This window comes from Ovis aries, chromosome 11 (genome assembly GCF_016772045.2).
Source record: "Ovis aries strain OAR_USU_Benz2616 breed Rambouillet chromosome 11, ARS-UI_Ramb_v3.0, whole genome shotgun sequence".
In the NCBI taxonomy this organism is placed as follows: Eukaryota; Metazoa; Chordata; class Mammalia; order Artiodactyla; family Bovidae; genus Ovis; species Ovis aries.
In genome coordinates, this window is record NC_056064.1 from 39669438 (window position 1) to 39689822 (window position 20385).

Here is a 20385-nt window from a genome sequence, read left to right on the forward strand (position 1 = left end):
GGGGCTTCAAAGAAAGCAGTATATATACTATGCATTAAGAAGATAAAGTTCTATGGTTACTGTACTTTTTTTTTTTCAATATTTTTGTTTTGTTTTGCAACACACTTTGAAGTCATGAAACAATTTGTAATTTTGGAAAGACAGTACCAAGTTCAATGTTGATAATGGCATATGGCAGCCTGAGAGTTGACATTGTACAAAAATAAGTTTGTATTTGATGTAGTTGTTTGATATGATATTCCAAGAGTTATACCATGAGGGTTGCTTCTATGGGAAGCAATAATATCATTAGCTGGATCACGTCCTGAGTACAGGGCAACTTCTGGGGAAGATTATGGGAGGGTCTCATCTTTGGAAGCTTCTGGATCTAGTGAGAGATGACTCTTAAACTTGAGTGGGAAGTGGAGAGATTGGTGTTTATAAGTGAACACACTGATGCAGGTTATAAAATAAAACAATAACCTAGTACAGATGGAAGCAAAGCAAAGAAATAATGGGAAAAATGCAGAGTTAACCAGAAAAGATTCTTTGAAGGTAGTGAAGATAGAGGACATGAAACAGAGGGAGGAAGGTGATTGGAGAGAGAAAACTTATAGAAAGTTTCTTTGTGTTTTGTGCAGAGGGCTATGAATGGAGTAGTCAGGATAATAAAGGAAAAAATATTAGGAAATGAAGGAACAATCTTGGTGGCCTGAATGAGGAATTTGAATTTGATTTGGTAAGCAGTAACAGAATAGAGCATGATGAGATGAACACAATGTTCAGGACTTGCAGCTATACTAGGTCATGGAAGCAGAAAAACTTGCTAGGATATTATTGTTCTTGTCCAGATGTAAGGCCCTAAGAGCGGCAACTAGAGTAAGACAAGGGGAAGGAGAAGAAAGGGAGGGGGTCAGTAGAATTAGCTAGGCTTGATGATAGTTTGGATGTGAGGAGAGAAATTAAAAAGATAGGCTAAGGTCGATAACCTCAGGACATATTTATACTGTTCATGGTGATGAGATTTTGGAAAGAGGTAGCTGCTTTGTTTTTAAGAAGTAGAAAATGTTTATTAACCAAATATTGATGGGATATGTCTGTGTTCAGTATTGCAGAGTTTAGTAGGAGAGATAGCCCCTGGAAAATAGTTGAGTGTGTGCTATGTGCCCAGATGGTCACCTGTACTCTGCCTTTTTTCAGATTGGAGAACCAGGTGAAAGAGAGCTGATGCCTGGGGTGTACCCTCAGACTTCAAGAATGCTATCCCACTCTGGATCTGGGAAAGAAAATACAGTTTTTTGCCAGTTTCTTCCCCGTTAATGCTTTGAAAATGAGATATGACTAGCCTGTGGCAGCATGTGCCTGTGGATGCACAATTCTCTGGCTTGATTCTTGGAAGGCCTTTTTCTCTCCCTCCCTGGGGGTCATTTGTATCTCTGGTTCCTTCTCCCAGAGCCATAAAGTGGGAGCCCCCATTTATTAATTGGGTTGGGACTGGGGAGGGGGTCGGCGGGGGACTCTTTAGTGCAGCAGGCGGGGGTCTTCCAGAATGAGCCCATTAGCCAGCCCCAATGGCAGCTGAAACGGGGCTGCAGCCAAGTCCTCTCGGTTTCAAAAACCCTCCATCGCCTGCAGCAGATCAGAACAAGGCCTGCGGGAGCCCTTAGCTTCTGATTGCAGCTGTGAGGAAGGACAAAACAATTTATAGGAAGCCAAGTAGCTCCTGCCTCACTGTCTCTTCCTTTCTGACTTTGGGGAGGGGAAAGACCAGGATGCGGTGTCCCCTCCCACAATAGCTTCTCAAACAGCACATATAGGCTTAAGTAAGAGAGAACAGGATGAGTGTATGTGTATTGATTGGACATCTACACCTATGCTCTGGAAGTATTTACACATGTCCTTGCTTTCTTCCATCCACACACAGTTGTATTGGCTTAAGCAGTCACTGGTTATACAGAGTTCCCTAGGGCAAGGCCAAATGTGTGCTCAGACTCTTAAACAGTCGTAAGTTGTGTGTTGGGGGCAGGGTGGGTGTCATGCTTTTTTTGTGCCCCATACCCACCTTGTCTAATCTGCTTTGTCAAGATTCAGGGTTAGAATTAGATTACCTTTTTAACATTTCTTCATAATGAAAGGAGTTTGGCCTCCTGCTGGAACTCACTTGTTTGTCCCTTAATTTAAGCCAGTTTGAGAAGGCAGGTATCTACAGAGGAGCTTCTCTATGCTGTAGCCCTGAGAGAAAAGTACGAAGGGCAGGAATATTTCACTTCCTGATGGAAGGACAGTATGTCTTCTTCCTGATAGAATCATAGATGACCAGAGCTAGAAAGGAAACTAAAGACCATCTAATTCAACTTCCCAATTTATGGAGAAAGAAACTGAGGCTTAGGGAAGGGAAATGCCTTGTCCACAGTCTCACAGTGAGTTAGCGGCAGCCAGCCAAGACTAGAAGCCAAGAGTCTAGGATCTTAACCTATTGAGTATAGAGCCTCCAATTTTAAGATCATCAGTTCCTGACAGTCCTATGCTTCCTCAAGAAAGTAAGGCTGTGAGATTTGAGGGGCAGGTCAGGAGGGGAAGGACAGATTGAGGAAGAAAGTTAGGTTAAAAACTTAGTAGAAAAACTGGGAAGCTTTATATGTTTTTACCTCAAAGACCCAATGACATGCAAATTGTATGACTAATTTTTATTTAGAGTCAAGAACTCTGGCTCGTTGGGAAGCAAGTGGCAAGTCATAACCAAAGATCCTGATGCCTCAGAGTTACCCCAAATTCAGGGAGCTTGTTGCCAGCCATCATCCAGGGGTTGCATAGTATGAAAAGATCCTCAGAGATTTTGTGAGGAATTTACCCTAAATTTCAACTCATGCTCCTTTGCATTATAATAAAGCATATTGAAAATAATCAGAAGGAAAAGAGAAAGAAAACATCTCAGTTGCTGGGAAACTAAGGGGAGCTGCTGAATGAAAGAAGGGATTATAGAACTCTTAGTAAAATAAGATACTCTGAGATTACAGGCAAATTGGGGGCTAGGGGAGCTCTAGTCTCTCCCTTATTTTTTAGTTTTGGATTGTTGGTTTTCTTCTTTGGTGGAGCGGAAGGAAGGTGGTGTGCTCCACAGTGACCTAAGTCCTGAATAGTGTGCTCACTGGGCTGACAGGCATGGAAGTTTCTAAAGTCATCTCACTCTGGTGCTGAGACTCCCTTCCCCTCTTTGGACCTCTCCCAGATGTCCCTTCCAGTGCTTATTTTCTGGGTATATGAGTCTGGGAGCTGCTGAGCCAGGAGGGGAATGCTAACTAGTTCCTAAACTGGAAGCAAAATCTTAGGAGAAAGGCAGCTTAGAGATAGATCTAGGTCTAGGTTATAGGTATAGGTCAGAGAGGCATGGGGGTTGCAAAATGAGTTTCGATTGCTGATGACAAATAGATCCCAGTACGTATCTTTACATTTTCTCCATCATACCGTGGTTGATAGACAGGAGAAATGTGAAGTTGGTCCCCATGCAGATTCATCCCTACATAGGGAATATACAAACCTACCTGCCCAAACTGTGTCAAATCTACTGTCCCACAAACCTCCTTTCTGTGTCATAGGAAGTCCTGAGCCTTTCTTCAAGATGTTTTAGACAAGAGAGCCTTCAGAACAATCTGATTATCTAATCTAAAGCTAGTTATCCTCTTTTGAGTCACTTTCTTGCATTAACTTTGCATTCATGTCGAACCTTCATTGCCCTTTATAATTCTGGGTTTCAGAGCTTCCTTTTATGTTGAATTCCCAATTTCTCTCTTAATTATAGGAAGCATAGTTTTTACTTTACTAGACTGGGAGCTACTTGCCTGGAGTTAGGAATCTTAGAAAACTTAAAACTGTCCTTGGGCATGTACTTAAGGTTCATCTGAATCCTTCTCAGCTCTGTAAAGTAGAGTGGTGATCATCGTCATCACTTTACCTACTAGGACCATGCTCCTTGAGTGAAAGAGCATATACCCTTTTTGGTGTCTGGCCCCTTATCTCATGTCTAATGTTACATGTCATTTTCTTTTACAGGTGACAGCAGCAGGAGGAGGAATGGCCCCTGAGGAATTTGGTAATGTCCATTAGTTACCTGACATCCGGAGTCCTGGCAAATTCACTCTCTTTCACAAGAGTTTCGAGCCAGGTAGGGATCTTAAGCTAATCAGAGGTCACTGGGCTGCTTTTATAAGGGATTAACACTTATATACACACACATACAGTCTCAGGGAAGTTCTTAGTCCCAAAGATCTCCAGGGGAGTTACCTTAGCTTTTTTAAAAAATTCTTATCCATTATGGTTTATTATAGGATATTAAATATAGTTCCCTGTACTATGCAATAGGATCTTGTTTAATCCTTCTGTATTTAACAATTTGCATCTGCTAGTCCCAAACTCTCAATCCATCTCTCTCCCTTCCCCTTGGGCAATGGCAAGTCTGTACTCTAGATTCCACATATAAGTGATATCATTTAGTGTTTGACTTTCTGTTTCTAACTTACTTCGCTTAGTGTGATAATCTCTAGGTCCATCCATGTTGCTGCAAGTGGCATTGTTTTATTCTTTTTTGTGGGTGAGTAGTATTCCATGGCACCCCACTCCAGTACTCTTGCCTGGAGAACCCCATGGATGCCTTCTGCAGCCTGGTGGACTGCAGTCCATGGGGTCTCGAAGAGTCGGACACGACTGAGCGACTTCACTTTCACTTTTCACTTTCATGCATTGGAGAAGGAAATGGCAACCCACTCCAGTGTTCTTGCCTGGAGAATCCCAGGGATGGGGGAGCCTGTTGGGCTGCCGTCTATGGGGTCGCACAGAGTCGGACACAACTGAAGCGACTTAGCAGCAGCAGCAGCAGTATTCCATTGTATATGTGTCCCACATCCTCTTTATTCACTCATATGTTGATGGACATTTAGGTTGTTTCCATGTGTTGGCTATTGTAAATAGTGCTACTATGAACTTACAGGGGTGTATGCATCTTTTCAGATCATAGTTTTGTCTGGATATATGCCCAAGAATGGGACTGCTGGATCAAATGATAACTCTGGTTTTAGTTTTTAAAGGAACCTCCATACTGTTTTCCATCTTGGCTGCACCAATTTACATTTCCACCAACAGTGTTGGGAGGGTTCCCTTTTCTCTACACCCTCCAGAATTTGTTATTTTTAGACTTTTTAATGATGGTCATTCTGACCAGTATGAGGTGGTACCTCATTGTAGGTTTTTTAAAAATTAATTAATTTTTTTTGGCTACCCTGGATCTTTGTTGTGGCTCACAGGCTTCCTCTAGTTGTGGCGAGCGGGAGTTTCTCTCAGTTGCAGTGCACAGACTTCCCATTTCAGTGGCTCCTCTTGTTGCAGAGCACAGGCTCTAGAGCATGAAGACTTAAGTAGCTGTGACACATTAATTAATTGCCCCATGGTATATGGAATCTTCCCAGACTGGGGATCGAACCCATGACCCCTGCATTGGCAGGCAGATTCTTAACTACTGGACCACCAGGGAAGTCTCTCATTGTAGTTTTGATTTGCATTTCTCTAATAATTAGTAATGTTGACCATCTTTTCATGTATCAATAGAGACATGTCAGTAGACCATCTATATGTCTTCTTTGGAGAAATGGTTATTTAGGTCTTCTGCCCATTTTTGGACTGAGTTGTTTTTTTGTCACTGAGTTGTATGAGCTGTTTGTATATTTTGGAAATTAAGCCTTTGTTGGTCACATCATTTGCAAATAATTTCTCCCAGTCTGTAGGTTGTCTTTTCATTTTGTTTATTGTTTCCTTTGTTGTGCAAAAGGTTATAAGTTTGATTAGGTCCCATTTGTTTATTTTCGCTTTTATTTCTATTGCCTTAGGAGATCTTTAAATTTTTTTTTTTACTCTACCATGGTGTCCTACCTTCTTTTTAAAATAAAAATTTATTTATTTATTTATTGCTGTGCTGGGTCTTTGTTGCTGTGCATCAGATTTCTCTAGTTGGGGTTCTCCTCTCTAGTTGGGAATGCAGGCTCTAGAGCACAGGCTCGGTAGTTGTGGCACACAGGCTTGGTTGCCCCACCATATGTGGAATCCTCCCAGACCAAGGTTCGAACTCATGTGCCCTGCATTGGCAGGCAGATTCTCAGCCACTGGATCACCAGGGAAGTCCAGTGTCCTACCTTCTGATTAGCAGTTCCTCCCTCCTGGCTAGAATGGGTAACCCCCTTTATTGACATTAGTGGTCATTTCATCCCTGTTCTTATTTATTGATCAGCTATTACTCAATAACGTGATGCTAATATTTGTTACTCTCAGCCTCTCTACAACACCTGCCTCACTCATCCACTATGTCATTCACATATAGCCCTGACTTCTTTTTCCCTCAAAAGCTATTTTCTCTTTCTTCTGAGGATAGGACATTGATGTCCCTTTTTACTACTTCTCATCAATTTCTCCACATCCTTCCCAGGTTTGATGGGCCATGCCCCCTGTCCACACACTGTGCAGGACACCAGAAGTAGAGGTCTGCCAGCCTGCTTATTCCCATCCTCAGTGCCCAGAACTGAGCCGGGCACCAACCTACAGTGCCTACCCCTACCCTTCTTCTGGCGAGGTAGGTCCTCTCCTCTCCCTACCCTTCAACCCCAAACAGGATCATATTTCTCTCTGGAAATATTTCTCTCTATTGTTAAATATCTCCAAACAAGGGGAAGGCCATGTTTACTTAGCTCTCTGGCTTGGTGACTTCCAGCCCTAATTTTTAGAGCGGCATTCCTAATGTTAGATACCATCCTCTTTTCTGTAATTCAAAACCATTTCTCCCATTTAGTGGGTGAGGGAAGAAGGGAACAGTAAATGGATAGTGTTAGGGTCTAATGACAGGCAGCCCTTCTCTTAGGGCTGGAAGCCTGAAGTCCCAAATGTGCATTCTTCCCTATGGCCTGGAACCTTGGGGAATAACTTGAATCTTTTGAAGGAAAGGTTCTTATCTTGTGTCCATTCCTGAGGACAAGGATCTCAGACTCTTAAGAGTCTGTCCCTGTTCATTTTCAGACACATCCAGGGAGTAGCAAATGGATCACTGTAGGGCAGAACCCATCAGTAAGTAATACTCAGTCTCCAGCTCAGAAGGCAGCTCTTGTCTGGCACCTGTAGGGAGTTGGCAGGGGTTCCAGAGCCTCTCCTGCCATTGTAGTTGATATCAGCTTACCCTTTTGACCTTAGATCTCCTCTGTCAGCAATGGCTCTTCACCCCTGCAATCCAGACAGTGTAAGCAGTAGGCCTAAGCAAATGCCAGCTCTGGGTAAGGTGCCCCCTCCCCTGGTAGGCACATACCTTGAATTGGAGGTGAGGCAGTTAGGGTGGGATGGATGGAGAGTTAGGTGTTCGAAAGTAGGAAATGTCTCTGGAAGTACTGGGTACCTAGAGTACCGTGCCTACCCCTCTGTCAGTCTGGATGTCTGATCCCTCAAAGCTTCTGGGCCACTTGGGCTGCTATAGCCTTGGTTTTTGCCACACGAGGGCGCTGCTGACCAATTAAAACTCCTGCCCCTTAGCAGATAGCATTTGGGTGAAGGGAGAAGGGGGCACCACACTCTTTCCCTGAGACAGAGGTGAGAAAAATACCCAGAGAGCCTGAGTTCAGAGGCCCAAGGAGCCAGAAGAATAGTTCATTGTTCTTGCACTTGATCTTCCTTTAAAAATGGCCTGAAACCCTGAATGCTCTTCCTAGTGGACTGACATGTCGATTCCCAGTCAAACCTCAGAAGCCTCCTAGTTTTAGGCACCAAACACCTTGTACAGGTGTTTCTTTCTTTAGGGGTGTAACAAGCTCCACCTGTCGTCAGCCTCTAGACAGTCACTTTCCAGCCCAGAGTTTGGAGGTATCTGGGTTTTCAGAGAGAAAAAAAAAAAAAGTCTCTTATGATAATTGTTTCAAGAGAAGTAGCTCTTAAAGAGTTAGCTCTCTTAAGAGAAAGGGAGAGACTGAGAAGACTGAGAGAGTAGCAAAGTTCAACCTTCTATGCCCCCATCACTTCTCCCAGCACAAACCTGCAGAGCTCAGATGATCTGAAAGATATTTACAGCCTGCGTGCCTAAAGGACACCCAGGACACTCTGGGGCTCTGTGCCAAAAAAGGTGTCAGAAAGCAGGATGGGATGGGGACTGCTTCGGCCCTTAAGCCTCATGGTGCTCCCATATGTGTATTGGCTCCACTAAGGATCCAAGGGCCATGGAGCCCTTGTGGGGATAAGGTCTCCCACATTTGGTCCTCAGTCTCCAGGAAACCCTTCTATGCTGAACAGGCTAAGGGAGATGACAGAGGTTCTCCTCCTCCCTCCTACCCCCATGCCCGAGGGTCCCTCCCCAGGAGGACAGCTTGATTAAACAGTCGGTGCTGCTGGAATTGCTGCACAGCTGGCGCTCCCCCCAGCACCCCGAGCAGAGCAGCAGCGCAGATTAAAATCTCCAATTAGCGTTAAAGTGAAGTGAGGAGGTACTGAGACTGCCAGGGAGGCCAGGAGGGGGCCCTCAGTTGGCAGATACTCCCAGTACTGCCTGGATTCTGAGTACCACTTTTGGTTACTCTTTTTTTTGTAGCTCCTCACCCAACAGCTCTCAGTGCCTATTAACTTTGCCTTGCTTGGGGCCGGAAGGGTTTAGAGGGGTGGAGGACAGGACAAATGCCTTACAAAATGCTGGGGACACCATAAATGTGAAGGAGAAAAGATGCCCTACCCACAGCCTGCCAGATTGAGGTGACTTTGTACTACTTCTGCTTCTTTTTGTACAGCGAAAGAACAAGTAGGTCCCTCCAGAGCCTCTTACTTATAAGGTGCTGCCCACGCAAATGTCCATGCTGGTATATTTTATCCTATTTGACTCGTCTGCTCCCACCCAAATCATGGCTCCTTCCTTCCTCCCTCCCTCCATTTTTTTCTCAGCTTTCCTGTGGGCAGGGGTAGGTACAGCCTGGCTTGGGAGCATTGCCATGTCCTGCCACCTGGGTCCCACCATGCTTCTCGTTATCTTCTTTGCAGTTTGGGGAAGAGCAGTATACCAAGAATAGAAGCCTCAGCCTCTTGCAACCCCTGAACATCACACCCTGTCTTAAGGGCCATCTACCATTTACACTTCTACCTTTCATTCACCGAACCCAGAAGGAGGGCAGTAAAGCTAGCCGCAACCTTTGACTTCCCTCTGCCCCTTTAAGGGAAGTGGAAGTGGGTACCCAGCTGACTGAACCTACTCACACCTCCAGAAATTAGACACCAGGGCACAGTGCCACCCTCCCAGGCTGGCACATGCTACCCTGGCAGAGGTTCAAATAGCTTTCCCCCATACCCCCACCTCTATGTCTTCCTCTTCTCTCTCCCTCTTTCTTCCTCTCTCTCTCTTTTTTTTTCTCAGCTCAAAGCACAGCTGAGCCTTAAAAGGGGGGTGGGGGGACCAAGCTGGGGCAGGGGGGTGGAGAGCTCCAATAGCACGTTTTCACCTGCCATTTAATTGGATGTATTTTTAATTAATGGGACCGCAGGGACCAACATGAGACAATCTGATCTCTGAATAGGGACAGGGGAGAGATTGGGTAGGGGAGGAGGATTGGGCCACTGGGTGCGGTTACCAGGAACCCAGGCCCATCAATCACTGGCCACTTTGCGTTCTGGCATGGAGAATAGCAAGGTGGAGGAGGAGGAGAGGCACTGGGATTTCCCCCCAATTGCCAGGACCTTCAAAAAGGATGGAACCTCACCAGTTGACTCACTTCTGAGCCCCCATATTGCAGCCAGGAATATTAGGTAAGGCTATTTTCTTGTTCCCGAGTTTTGTGCAGTTGAGCTTGTCCCAGTGAGTGCTGTAAAACTGTGAAAGGAAGGTGAGGACAGAGCTTTGAGGTCCTTGAAGGGTGAAGATAAGAGCTAAGGACCAAAGACCCGGAGACTCTGGTAAGAGGGAGGAGAGGGGCAGGATTCAGAGATATTTCTGTGCGTTTAGACATAAAATAAGTGCCATGGAAATTACATGCAAATGAGGGCTGATGCCTTGGGATATGAATCATAGACCCTTACTGTTGTAAGGAAGAGAACTTGGAGCTCATCTTTTCAAACCTTTCGTTTTACAGATGTGGAAACAGAGACCCAGAGAAGGGAAACAGTTGAATCTTGTCCTGGAGTTACTTTTGTTCCTGGATTTGGGGAATTCCTGGGAACACCAGAAAATGTAGGTAGGTAGGGTATTGGGAGCAAAGTCAAGGGGAAAGGTTTGGCAGCGTATTATTTTCCGTTTCTTGGAGTCTCCTGTCTCTGACCCCTGAGTTTTGAAAGTAACTTAAGGGAGTAAGGTGGGTGCATTACTGGGGGGACATTTCCCTCTTACAGTCTGTTCCAGAAGGCATCTCCATTCCCTTGCTTTCTTGTAGACAGATCCTCCAGAACTACCCACTCCCATGAGATTTTACTGTATTCTAAAAGGCACAGGGGAGGAAATACATCAACTTCCCCAGTTCCTTAACCAAGATATAGATTCCCCAATGGCGACTAAATATTGAGCTTTTTCTGAGATCTTATGACAGATTTTTCTACTGCAGTAAAAACTGGTAGAGAAAATTATGCCCCAAAATATAGCAAGGCGTGGTCTTGTCCTATGTCTAGGCCAAGAAGAGAGAATTAAAACTTAAGGCCCTGAAAGCTGAGTCAGAAATGCCCCTGTATTTGTGCAGCACCATACTTTGCCAACAAAGGTCCGTCTAGTCAAGGCTATGGTTTTTCCAGTGGTCATGTATGGATGTGAGAGTTGGACTGTGAAGAAAGCTGAGTGCCGAAGAATTGATGCTTTTGAACTGTGGTGTTGGAGAAGACTCTTGAGAGTCCCTTGGACTGCAAGGATATCCAACCAGTCCATTCTACAGGAGATCAGCCCTGGGTGTTCTTTGGAAGGAATGATGCTAAAGCTGAAACTCCAGTACTTTGGCCACCTCATGCAAAGAGGTGACTCATGGGAAAAGACCCTGATGCTGGGAGGGATTGGGGGCCGGAGGAAAAGGGGACGACAGAGGATGAGATGGGTGGATGGCATCACTGACTCGATGAACATGAGTTTGAGTGAACTCCGGGAGTTGGTGATGGACAGGGAGGCCTGGTGTGCTGCGATTCATGGGGTCGCAAAGAGTTGGAGCGACTGAACTGAACTGATGGCCCAAAGCTCTTAGTGAAGCCCCGTCCAATTCTATAAGGTATTGATGAACACTGGAGAGAGGGGCATGTTTCCAGCTGTCCCCACCCCCACCTCCTTCACTGTTCAGATGCTAGAGTTAAGAAGGACTTATGGAGAGAAGTGACTTGCCCACTACGTTGCCAAAGAGGGTATTTCCTGGCATCTCCTTCCTTCCTTAAAAAAGTCAACATTAAAAAAAAATTCAACATTGTTTGTTCTGTGCTTCATGGGACTAAGTTGAGGTCTGGACAAGGATGGGCAGAGAGCTTGGAAAGCTGTGTGAGTTTTAGAGACTTTGTCACACTCTCCAAGCCCCCAACACGTATCCCCTACTCCCAGAAATATGTTCTCATCTCAGTACACTCAACATTTAATATCCCCAAAGTCCCTAGGAAAGACCCAGATGTGCCTTTCTAAGTGCCCCCAGGCTCATTCTGCCCTTTTCTTAGACCCTCAGAGCCATCTCCTTGGCTGTCTGATTCTCTGCCCTTTCTACTACCAACAAGATGAGAAGGCTGCCTTGCATTGCCCCTGCTTCCAAGAACCTGCAGGAAGAGGTGTGGCGGAGGTCAGGGAGAAGCCAGAAAGAGGGAAGATAGAGAGGGGGAATTTGGAAACTGAGGCCTATAGTCCCACCTTTGGTTGGGGTGTTGCTACCTAACTTAAAGCAGGCTATTCATACTGAGTGTTGTTGAGGGGATTTATTAGATGGCTCTTATTTAGGGAAACAGAGCAATAGAAGAGCATTCCATGGAGAAAGACAAGAGGTGTCAGGCTTTCTGAAGGCCTTCTTTCTCACCCTTTGTCTACCCCTACTCCAGGATTAGAGGTATACTGAAGGAGCTAAAAGGCCCTTAAACCATTCAATTATTGATAGATTCTTGATGTTTCTCTCAGGAACAAGACTTCTCTCCCCTCAATCTCCACTAGCCCTGCCTCACACTCTCAATATTTAACCAAGGGTATGACATCTACAGCCTTGGAGTCAGAGCCTGGAGCCTGCTCTGGAATCCAGAAGTAACCCTGAGCTTTTGCTGGGAAAGAGGGATAGACTTGAAGTAAGTGAAAGCAGATGTAGCAGTACCCAGTATCCCCTGCACTCTAGAGAAGAGGGGTTGCTGAGGGACTCTGTGTTGGTCCAGGTTTAACTTTTACTCTGTTGGGGCTCCTTTCCTCCTTCTCCGTCAGTGTGTCCCACTGGTTGGTAAGAGAGCTGGATGTCTGACCCTCCCACCTTGACACCTCGAAGGTTATCATGCAGAACTCCCAAAGACATGGAGGAGGTGAAGGAAGACATTTCAGAGGTGGCAGTGCCATGATGTCCATCAATACCTGGGGAGATAAGCCATGGAGAAGAGACAGTGACCAGAGAGGGTGCCAGGAGGAGATGCCTGCTCCTGAAAAAGCCTCCTTACCCCATCCTGTCTCACACACCCTCTCACATGGTGACAAGGCTCTGTGCCCATGCTGTGCCAGGTTTCCTGGCTGGTGATCCTGCTCTGCCGTACAGGCAGCTGGCTCTCTGCTACAGCACAGAGCACACGCTGGGGTCTCTCACACTTCTTTCTAACTCATCTCAGTGTGTCTGTGGTGCAGATTCCTAGGGATGAAGACGGGGACTGTGGCCCTGGAAGTAGGAAGATGGCGGGCTCTTGGGTCCTGTAGGTGCCTGTCTGCCCGGCTGGAGTGGCTCTAGGGAGGGAGAAGGCTGCTGGCAGCTCAGCTGAGCTCAAGGTTCTGATGACTCATAACAATAAGAGGAGAAGGCATCCAGGCCTGTTAGAACTCCCTTTTGCCCCATTTCTCCCCAACTCTGTGCTCTGTGGATAGAGGTCTCTCATCTGGATTGTCGGGCAAGGAGAGATCCCAGCTAAGAAAGAAGAGAGGGAAAAGGGAGAGAAGATGGCAGGGAATGCTGAGCATTCCCAGGGAGAGGCTTCTCAGTGAGGAAAGGATAGGAGAGGCTAGTCTTACTCTACTGTATCCCTGGGCTACACACAGGGTAATGTGCTGGGCAGCTCAGCACTCCTGGGCAGTCACAGCTACTGTTCCCTGTCCTCTCTTGCCTGCCACAGCTCTGGGCACCCAGCTGACACCCCCCAAAAAATTTTTTTTTAAGTAGAGGGACACTATTTTAAGACCGGAACCTGGAAGGATTACCACTTGGTCTTATACTTTCTTTGCTGGAAACAGAAACTGTGGTCTTCAAAGGTGCTGATTTTCTCTTCCCTTACAGGCCAAGTAGCCGATGTGCATCTTCTCCAGACTTTCTGAATCAGGGGGATGATAAAATACTATGTTTAAGGTCACATCAGCAGCACAGGGCCAGAAAGAGGACCAGGAGAACTAGCCATACCCCAGACCACAGTCCCAGGGGCCTCCCTGTTTCAGCGAAAGGAAATAGGGATCTTGGATACCAGTGTATCTAGACACTTAATAAGCATCTTCCTCCTAACCTCAGAGAAGAAGTGGAGGGGAGTTCTCTGAGAGAACCTAAGTTTTCATTTGCCTATTTCTATTCTTGTCACTGATGGCAGCTCTGCTGTCCAGCAGGGATGAGGGCCCCCTCTGCTGGGATGCTCCTTGGAATCCAGAGACAGTTTTGACTGGACAAAGGGTCAGGCCAGCTGCTCTTTGTGTAGGGAGATGTGACCAGTTCCACTCCCCCAGCTCCTCCTGGCAGCATCAGAAACCCAGGGACCCCTGCTGGAACACCCATAATAAAGCTCAACCCTGTACTGAACTGACATATCACCTGGCTCTGCTATGAAAGTGGTGCTGTAAGAGGGAGGCTTGGCGTACCAGGTGGGTGTAGGCAGGTGTGGGGAGTTCAACCTCAGGAGATACAAGGATCACTCCCCAATACCACCTCTTAAACCTTCTTTCTCCTCAACCCTCCTTCAACTTCCACCTCCGTTTAGCTGACTCCACTTCTGGCTACCTCCTGCCCTCCAGTCTGAGAAGACACGGTAAGTAGTTGTCTGTTCGCTACACTTTTTTCTCTGTCACTCTCCTCTGCTCCTCCCAACTCCCAGCCAAGATTTACCCCATTTGACCTCTTCCCATCAGTGAAAGCCCTCCGGTTCTGAACCCAGAATCCCCAGCCTCTGAAACCCTCTTTCTTTTGAGAATGCCACTCTGGCTCTGAGACTGACTCACCAGTCCTCATCTTTCACATAAGTATAGCAAGGCCAAGACAAGTATGTCCACTGGCACCAAGGCCCCTGACCTGAAGCAAAGGGCAGCTCTAGGGGTACAGCAGGATTTGGCCCTGAGTGTGTATATGCCTGTGCATTGGACACACTGGTTTATTAGTGTTATTTCAGCATTGTGATGCAGGGAGAGTAAGTGTAACAGCTGCTCCTTGCTTGCAGTGTTTATTGTTACCTAGAGACAACCTCCTGGCTTTTTCCCAGCTCTCCCCACCCCGCCCCCCCAGCTTACCCCCCTCCCTGCCAACAGTCCTCCCCTCCCCACACTGATGGGAAATTTATGGCTTGCCCATACCATCTCTTTAACTCTCTCCTGTCCATAAGAGAGGTGGGCCAAGGGAAGCCAAAGTGAGCAGTGGGCGTGCCTAGGTCCCAGCAGGGTAGAAGAGTGCATGGAGGAGGGAAGGAAAGACAGAGGGATGGAAGACACCTCTTCTTCCCAATCTATGTCTGGACTCAGGCCCCAGTTTCCTTCCTGACTGTCATGTTGAGAGAAGAGTCTTAGGATCCCAGGCTTCTCCTCACAAGATTATTCTCTTCCCTGGGTATCTCTAAGTGCCGCCCTCCCCAGTGGACTGGCTGCTCCTGAGCAAGTACAGCAAAGTAGTATTGACACAGGAGGAATAAATGCAGAGTGGCAGAATCCCCTGGACCCCTCCTTTCTATAGAGATGTCATATTGAGTCAAACAAGAGGCTCTGGCATGAACGACGCTGGCTGGACCTCCACGGCTGAGTAGATGTCAAACATGAAACTGGCTGCTGAGCCTGGTGGGTAAAACAGCCCACCTTAACTTCACCCGAGCGCAGCACTAAGGTTCTGAGGGAGTCCCAGGCCACCCTCCAAGCTCATCTCCTTGGTCTAGTTTCCTAATCCATTTTCTCCTGCTCATTGTTTGGTTTGATACATTGGGGAAGATCCCAGGGAACTAAGGCCTCAACAGTCCTGGGGAAAGAGAAACTCCTCTATCCCCTCTGGTCCCAGGACCTTTCATGGAGGGGCGTCATGTCATATATTCACCATCCCCACTGGAAACAAGAGAGGTAAAGGGATAGGATTTTAGCAGAGACGATAGAGGCTAGATATATGGAAAAACTTACTCATGGGATATAAGACTTCAGAATGGACCTACTTCTCTTTAGAGACTTTTCTTTCGCCTTGGATGGTTTTAAGTCTGTATTTACCCAAGGGACGTTGGAAGAACAGGGGTAATTTTCTGGGGCTCCTCCAGACATGTACCTCAGTGCAGTTTCCTCCTCAGTTCTAAACCTAGTATGTGTGGTGTAAGTTTGTAAGATTGTTAAGTTTACGGGCTGACAGCCTTGAGCTCCAAAGCTAGTGCTGCTGTTTACTAGCTGTGCTACCTTGGTAAATCCCTTAACCTCTTTTAGGCCTAGTTTCCTTGTCTGTGAAATGCAGATAACCTTTTAAGATGGTGAGGAGAATTTAGTGAAATAATAGGTGTAAAGTACCTCAGAAAGTGCCTGATACTGAGTAGGTGCTCAGTCACTAGCAGTTGATACAGTAGAGTCTACTACTTTTTCAGAGTCATCAGGGCTGACATTTCTTCAGACTCTTATGCATCCCCTGGAATTATAGCCAAATGTGAGTTTGTGCAAATGCTGGGGGTAATGTCCATAGTTTTATTGATGATTTGAAACAGGGTGGCAGACTCCTGGAAAGGAAGTAGCCCCAGTTCTTTGAGTCACACTCCAGAAGAAGTCAGTTTCCCCATACCCATGACTTCAGCTAGGAGTTCCTCGGGTGGTGTCCTGCCTCTGTACAACTTCATCTAGAATGGAACTGGGAGAGACAGCCAGTAAGATAACAACACAGGAATGGAAATCCCTGGTGGTCCAGTGGTTAGGACTCCATGCTTCTACTGCAGGGGGCATGTGTGTTCCATCCCTGGTCAGGGAACTAAGATCCTACATGCTGTGCAGCACAGCCAAAATAAAAAGACAGCAACACAGAGCACTTGCCAAACACTTTATAGTTTGTAAGTGCATTTACCTATATTAGCTCTTTTAAATACCCAGAACATCTCAGTAAAATGAAGAACTACCTGGCATTGTACTTGGTGTATTATATTTTTAAGTATGTTTAAAGTCTATAGACTATGTCATCACCTGGATATGTCATGAATTATAAAGCTCATCCACTATTTTAATCATTTAGATATGTTTACTGTTACAGATGATACCATGATGAACATCCTATCACATAAAACTTTGTGGGTTTTTTGTTCATGTTTTATTGAGGTAGAATTGATATGTAACATTTTATTAGTTTCAGATTACAACATAATGGTTTAGTATTTGTATATATTGCAAAATTATCATCACAGGGAGTCTAGTTAACATCCATCACCATAATAGTTACAGAATTCTTTTTTTTCTTGTGAAAAACTTCCTGTAATTTTTAAAGTAAATTCAAGGGAGTGGAATTACTGGTACAACAGATACAAATACCCCATTCCCCATAGTTATAATCATTTTATTGATGCAATGAGAATAATATTTTTTAATGTTCCTCTTTGGAATTCTGCAGTGGGAACACAAGGGCAGGCCCTTCTCTCTCCTATACCCAGCAGAAACATTAATAATCTATCATATCCTTTTTAAAAATTAAGGTAATTGCAGTTGTAAAAGTAATACAGGGAGTTCCCTTATACATTTTGCCCACTTTGACCCAGTAGTAATATTTTGTAAAACTGTAGCATAACATCACAACCAGAATATTGCCATTATTTCAATCCACCAGTCTTAGTCATACTTCCCTGGTTTTACCTGTATATGTGTATATATTAAGTTCTATGCAATTTTATTACCTCTGTAAATTCTTAAATCTGCTACCACAGTTCCAGCACCACAAGGATTCATGTTACCCTTTTAATGATCACGCTTCTATGTCACCCCTTTCTTAACCCTTGACAACCCCTAATATATCCTCCACTTCTAAAATTTTGTCATTTGAAAATGGAATCATACACTGTGTAACTTTTGGGGATTGAATTTTTTTCATTCAGCATAATCCTCTGGAGATCCATCCGAGTTTTTTAATATATCAGTAGTTTATTTTATTTCAAGATATGGAAGTACCACAGATGTACCATGTTTAATCATTAGTCTGTTAAAGAATACTGAATACAACATTGTAAATCAGCTATACTCCAATAAAATTAAAAGTTTTTTGAAAAAAGGAACACTTTGTGCTCTGACTTTGTACTCACTTAGCAACTAATGAAAAAGCCTATTCTTGGTGTCCTGAGTGTTGTTTTATATTCATGATTATTAAGTTTCTTAACCCTTCAGTCATGGCACCTACTATTACTTCCATCTCATAGACAGGGAAAATTGAGGCTCATAAGTGATTATCCCACACTCACATGCTGTTAAATGGCAAAAGAAGAGCTTGGGACTCAAGACAATAGGGCTCTTTCTACTACAGCAGGCTTTCTCAGACCTTGACTAAGGTTGCTGGGAAGACAATGTGGGCAGAACCAAAAGAGAGATGTCAGAGGCAGGAAGAACACTGGAGCAGCCTGGGTCAGTCAGGTCTTCACTGCTAACTTTGATTCATAGGTTATAAGAGCAGTGCCATGAAGATAAAGAATCTGCCTGCCAATGCAGGAAATGCAAGAGACGCAGGTTCAGTCCCTGGGTTGGGATTCCTAAAGCAGGAAATGGCAACCCAACCCAGTATTCTTGTCTGGAAAATCCCATGGGTAGAGGACCCTGGCAGGCTACACTCCACAAGTCACAAAGACTGGGACACAACTGATCACGCCAAGTGCCCATATCCTGAAGCAGGGGGCAACATAGCTTGTGCATTTGAAATCATTTCCCCTTTGACACTTCAAGGCTGAAGTGGATGAAGCCTGTGAGCAGTCTTTCCACAGACCTGGGACCTGGAATGGGAAAGGGAAAACTCAGCCTTTGGGTATGTATCAGAGGATAAATAGCCAAGGCTGTCCTTGGAAATGTGAAGTTGAGTGTCTCTGATGAGGTCTGAGGAAACTGAGTCCCATGACAAGTGAGCTTTCTATTCTGGGGTGACAGGTGGAGGGCAGAAATAGCATTTTAATAGTAAGGGAGAAATAGCATTTTAATTTTTTTTTTTTTTTTTTTTTAGTGTGGTGGGGAACTATAGGTCATTTACACACAGACACATACACCTTGGGCAGGCTCAGTGTCTGGGACATGGTACGAGGGAAGCAGAGTGGAATAAAAAAAACGCCAGTTCATCATTTTGCCTCTGCGGCTGCAACCAAAAGTGTGTTCAGGCTTCAGAAGAGGATTGCCTTCAGCATCCTCCACTGTGGCAAAAAGAAGGTCTGATTAGGCCCCAATAAGACTAATGAAATCACCAGTGCCGCCTCACATCAGCAGTTCTAGAAGCTGATCAAAGATGGGCTGATGATCTGGAAGACTATGATGGTCCATTCCCAGGCTCGATGCTAGAAAGACACCTTGACCCACTGGAATGGGATGCACATAGGCATAGGTAAGGGAAAGGGTACTGCCAGTGCTCCTGGATGAGGAAGCTGAGAATTCTGTGCCGGCTTCTCAGAAGATACTGTGAACCTAAGACGATTGACCACTACATGTATCACAGCCTGTACCTTAAAGTGAAGGGTAATGTTAAAAACCAAGCAGATTCTTGTGGAACATATCTGCAAGCTGAAGGCAGACTAGGCTTACAAGAAGCTTCTGGTGGACCAGGCTGAGGCCCACAGGTTGAAGACCAAGGAAGCCCACAAGCACCGTGAAGAGCGGCTCAAGGCCACGAAGGAGGAAATTATAAGGACTCTGTCCAAGAAGGAAGAAACTAAGAAAATTCTCCCCCTCTTCTCTGTACATAGTGGCCTTGGCAACTACAAGCATCACTCATTCAATTAAAAAAAAGCAAGTCTTTATCTGCCTAAAATAAAAGCCAGTTCACATTTAGTCCTCCCTTTACCACTGCTGTTTCTTTCCAAATCATGGACAGCTAAGTCAGAAGGAGCTAGAGAATCATTTGGTCTATCCCTAAGCCTCTGGGCACTGGCAGAAGCTGACAGGTGGAAACCTAGAGTCAGCCCAAACGTGATGAATGGCAGAGATGCCAGCTTTCAGGAGAGAAAGCTTGGCTTTCCTCCTGGGAGCTGTGTCTGGCCAAAGGCTGCCTCCTCCCACCTCCTGCTGGGACCGGATTTTTTTTTTTTTTACAGTTGCTGTTACCATTGCTCCCCTGGCCTATTCCAGTGGCTGTGGTGGACTTATAACAACTTTCCCTGTCTACTTACAGCTCAGGAACCAAGCTGAGAGCACATATCATTCTTCTCCATCTCCCCTGGCCCATCAGAAATGGCAAATCTTCCAACACACCCTCCATCCTTATCCAACAATTCCACCCATGGGGGATAAACACTGAGGGCTTCAGAATTTATAAGGAGTACTTTGCATTCTTGAAATAATCAGAGATATCCATTCTAAACCTTTTTTGGGGGTGGAAGTTGGTGGTTGTTTTTTTTTTTTTTAATTTGTTTGTTTTTGTCGTTTTGCCCCACAGTGAGGCTTACAGGACCTTAGTTCCCCCACCAGGGATTGAACCTGGGCCCTTGGCTGTGAAAGCATAGAGTCCTAACCACTGGACAGTCAGGAAATTCCCTGGGTAGAAGTTCTTAGACAAAAGGAGGCCACTTTTTACAGAGATCTGGAATGTGGAAACAGCCACCTGCCCTTCAAGCCAAGATGGCACCTAACCAGGAAATCCCAAGACCTCTGCTTCTGCCCTTCCCTCGGCTGCCCCTCCACTCCAGGTACTCTCCTCTCCTGCCACCACTCCCTTCCCATTCCTCTTTTCTCTCTCTCAGCAAGTTTTTTATGTGATTACAGGCACTGCATGGTAATTAGTGCTAAACTCATTTGCACAACTACAGTTAATTGGCTACAACAATTAATTAATGTGTTGGAAATTTGGCACTGGAAAAAAAAAG

At 45.4% G+C, this 20385-nt stretch overlaps 1 protein-coding gene and 1 pseudogene across 21 annotated transcripts in view; both read left to right on the top strand.

The window, feature by feature from the left end:
* Positions 1-17606, top strand: part of CDK12 (cyclin dependent kinase 12) — a 64929-nt gene extending 47323 nt beyond the window's left edge. For 6 of the 21 annotated variants that reach the window (XR_001043573.5, XR_009595584.1, XR_006061217.2 and 3 more), the window contains 4 exons: positions 4030-4141; positions 6449-6592; positions 10104-10205; positions 10753-17606. Coding sequence is in view for 4 of the 21 variants with exons in the window: in XM_060395577.1 (XP_060251560.1) it covers positions 4030-4061 (32 nt within the window). In the remaining 17 variants the exon portion in view is untranslated. Of the gene's footprint in view, positions 1-4029; positions 5928-6448; positions 6593-9660; positions 9781-10103 lie in introns of those variants that run through there. The other 15 variants (XR_001043572.5, XR_009595583.1, XR_001043574.5 and 12 more) reach the window with 4 other exon arrangements.
* Positions 17607-18134: 528 nt separating this feature from the next.
* LOC114116971 (large ribosomal subunit protein eL19-like) lies at positions 18135-19395 on the top strand (annotated as a pseudogene).
* Positions 19396-20385: the final 990 nt, after the last annotated feature.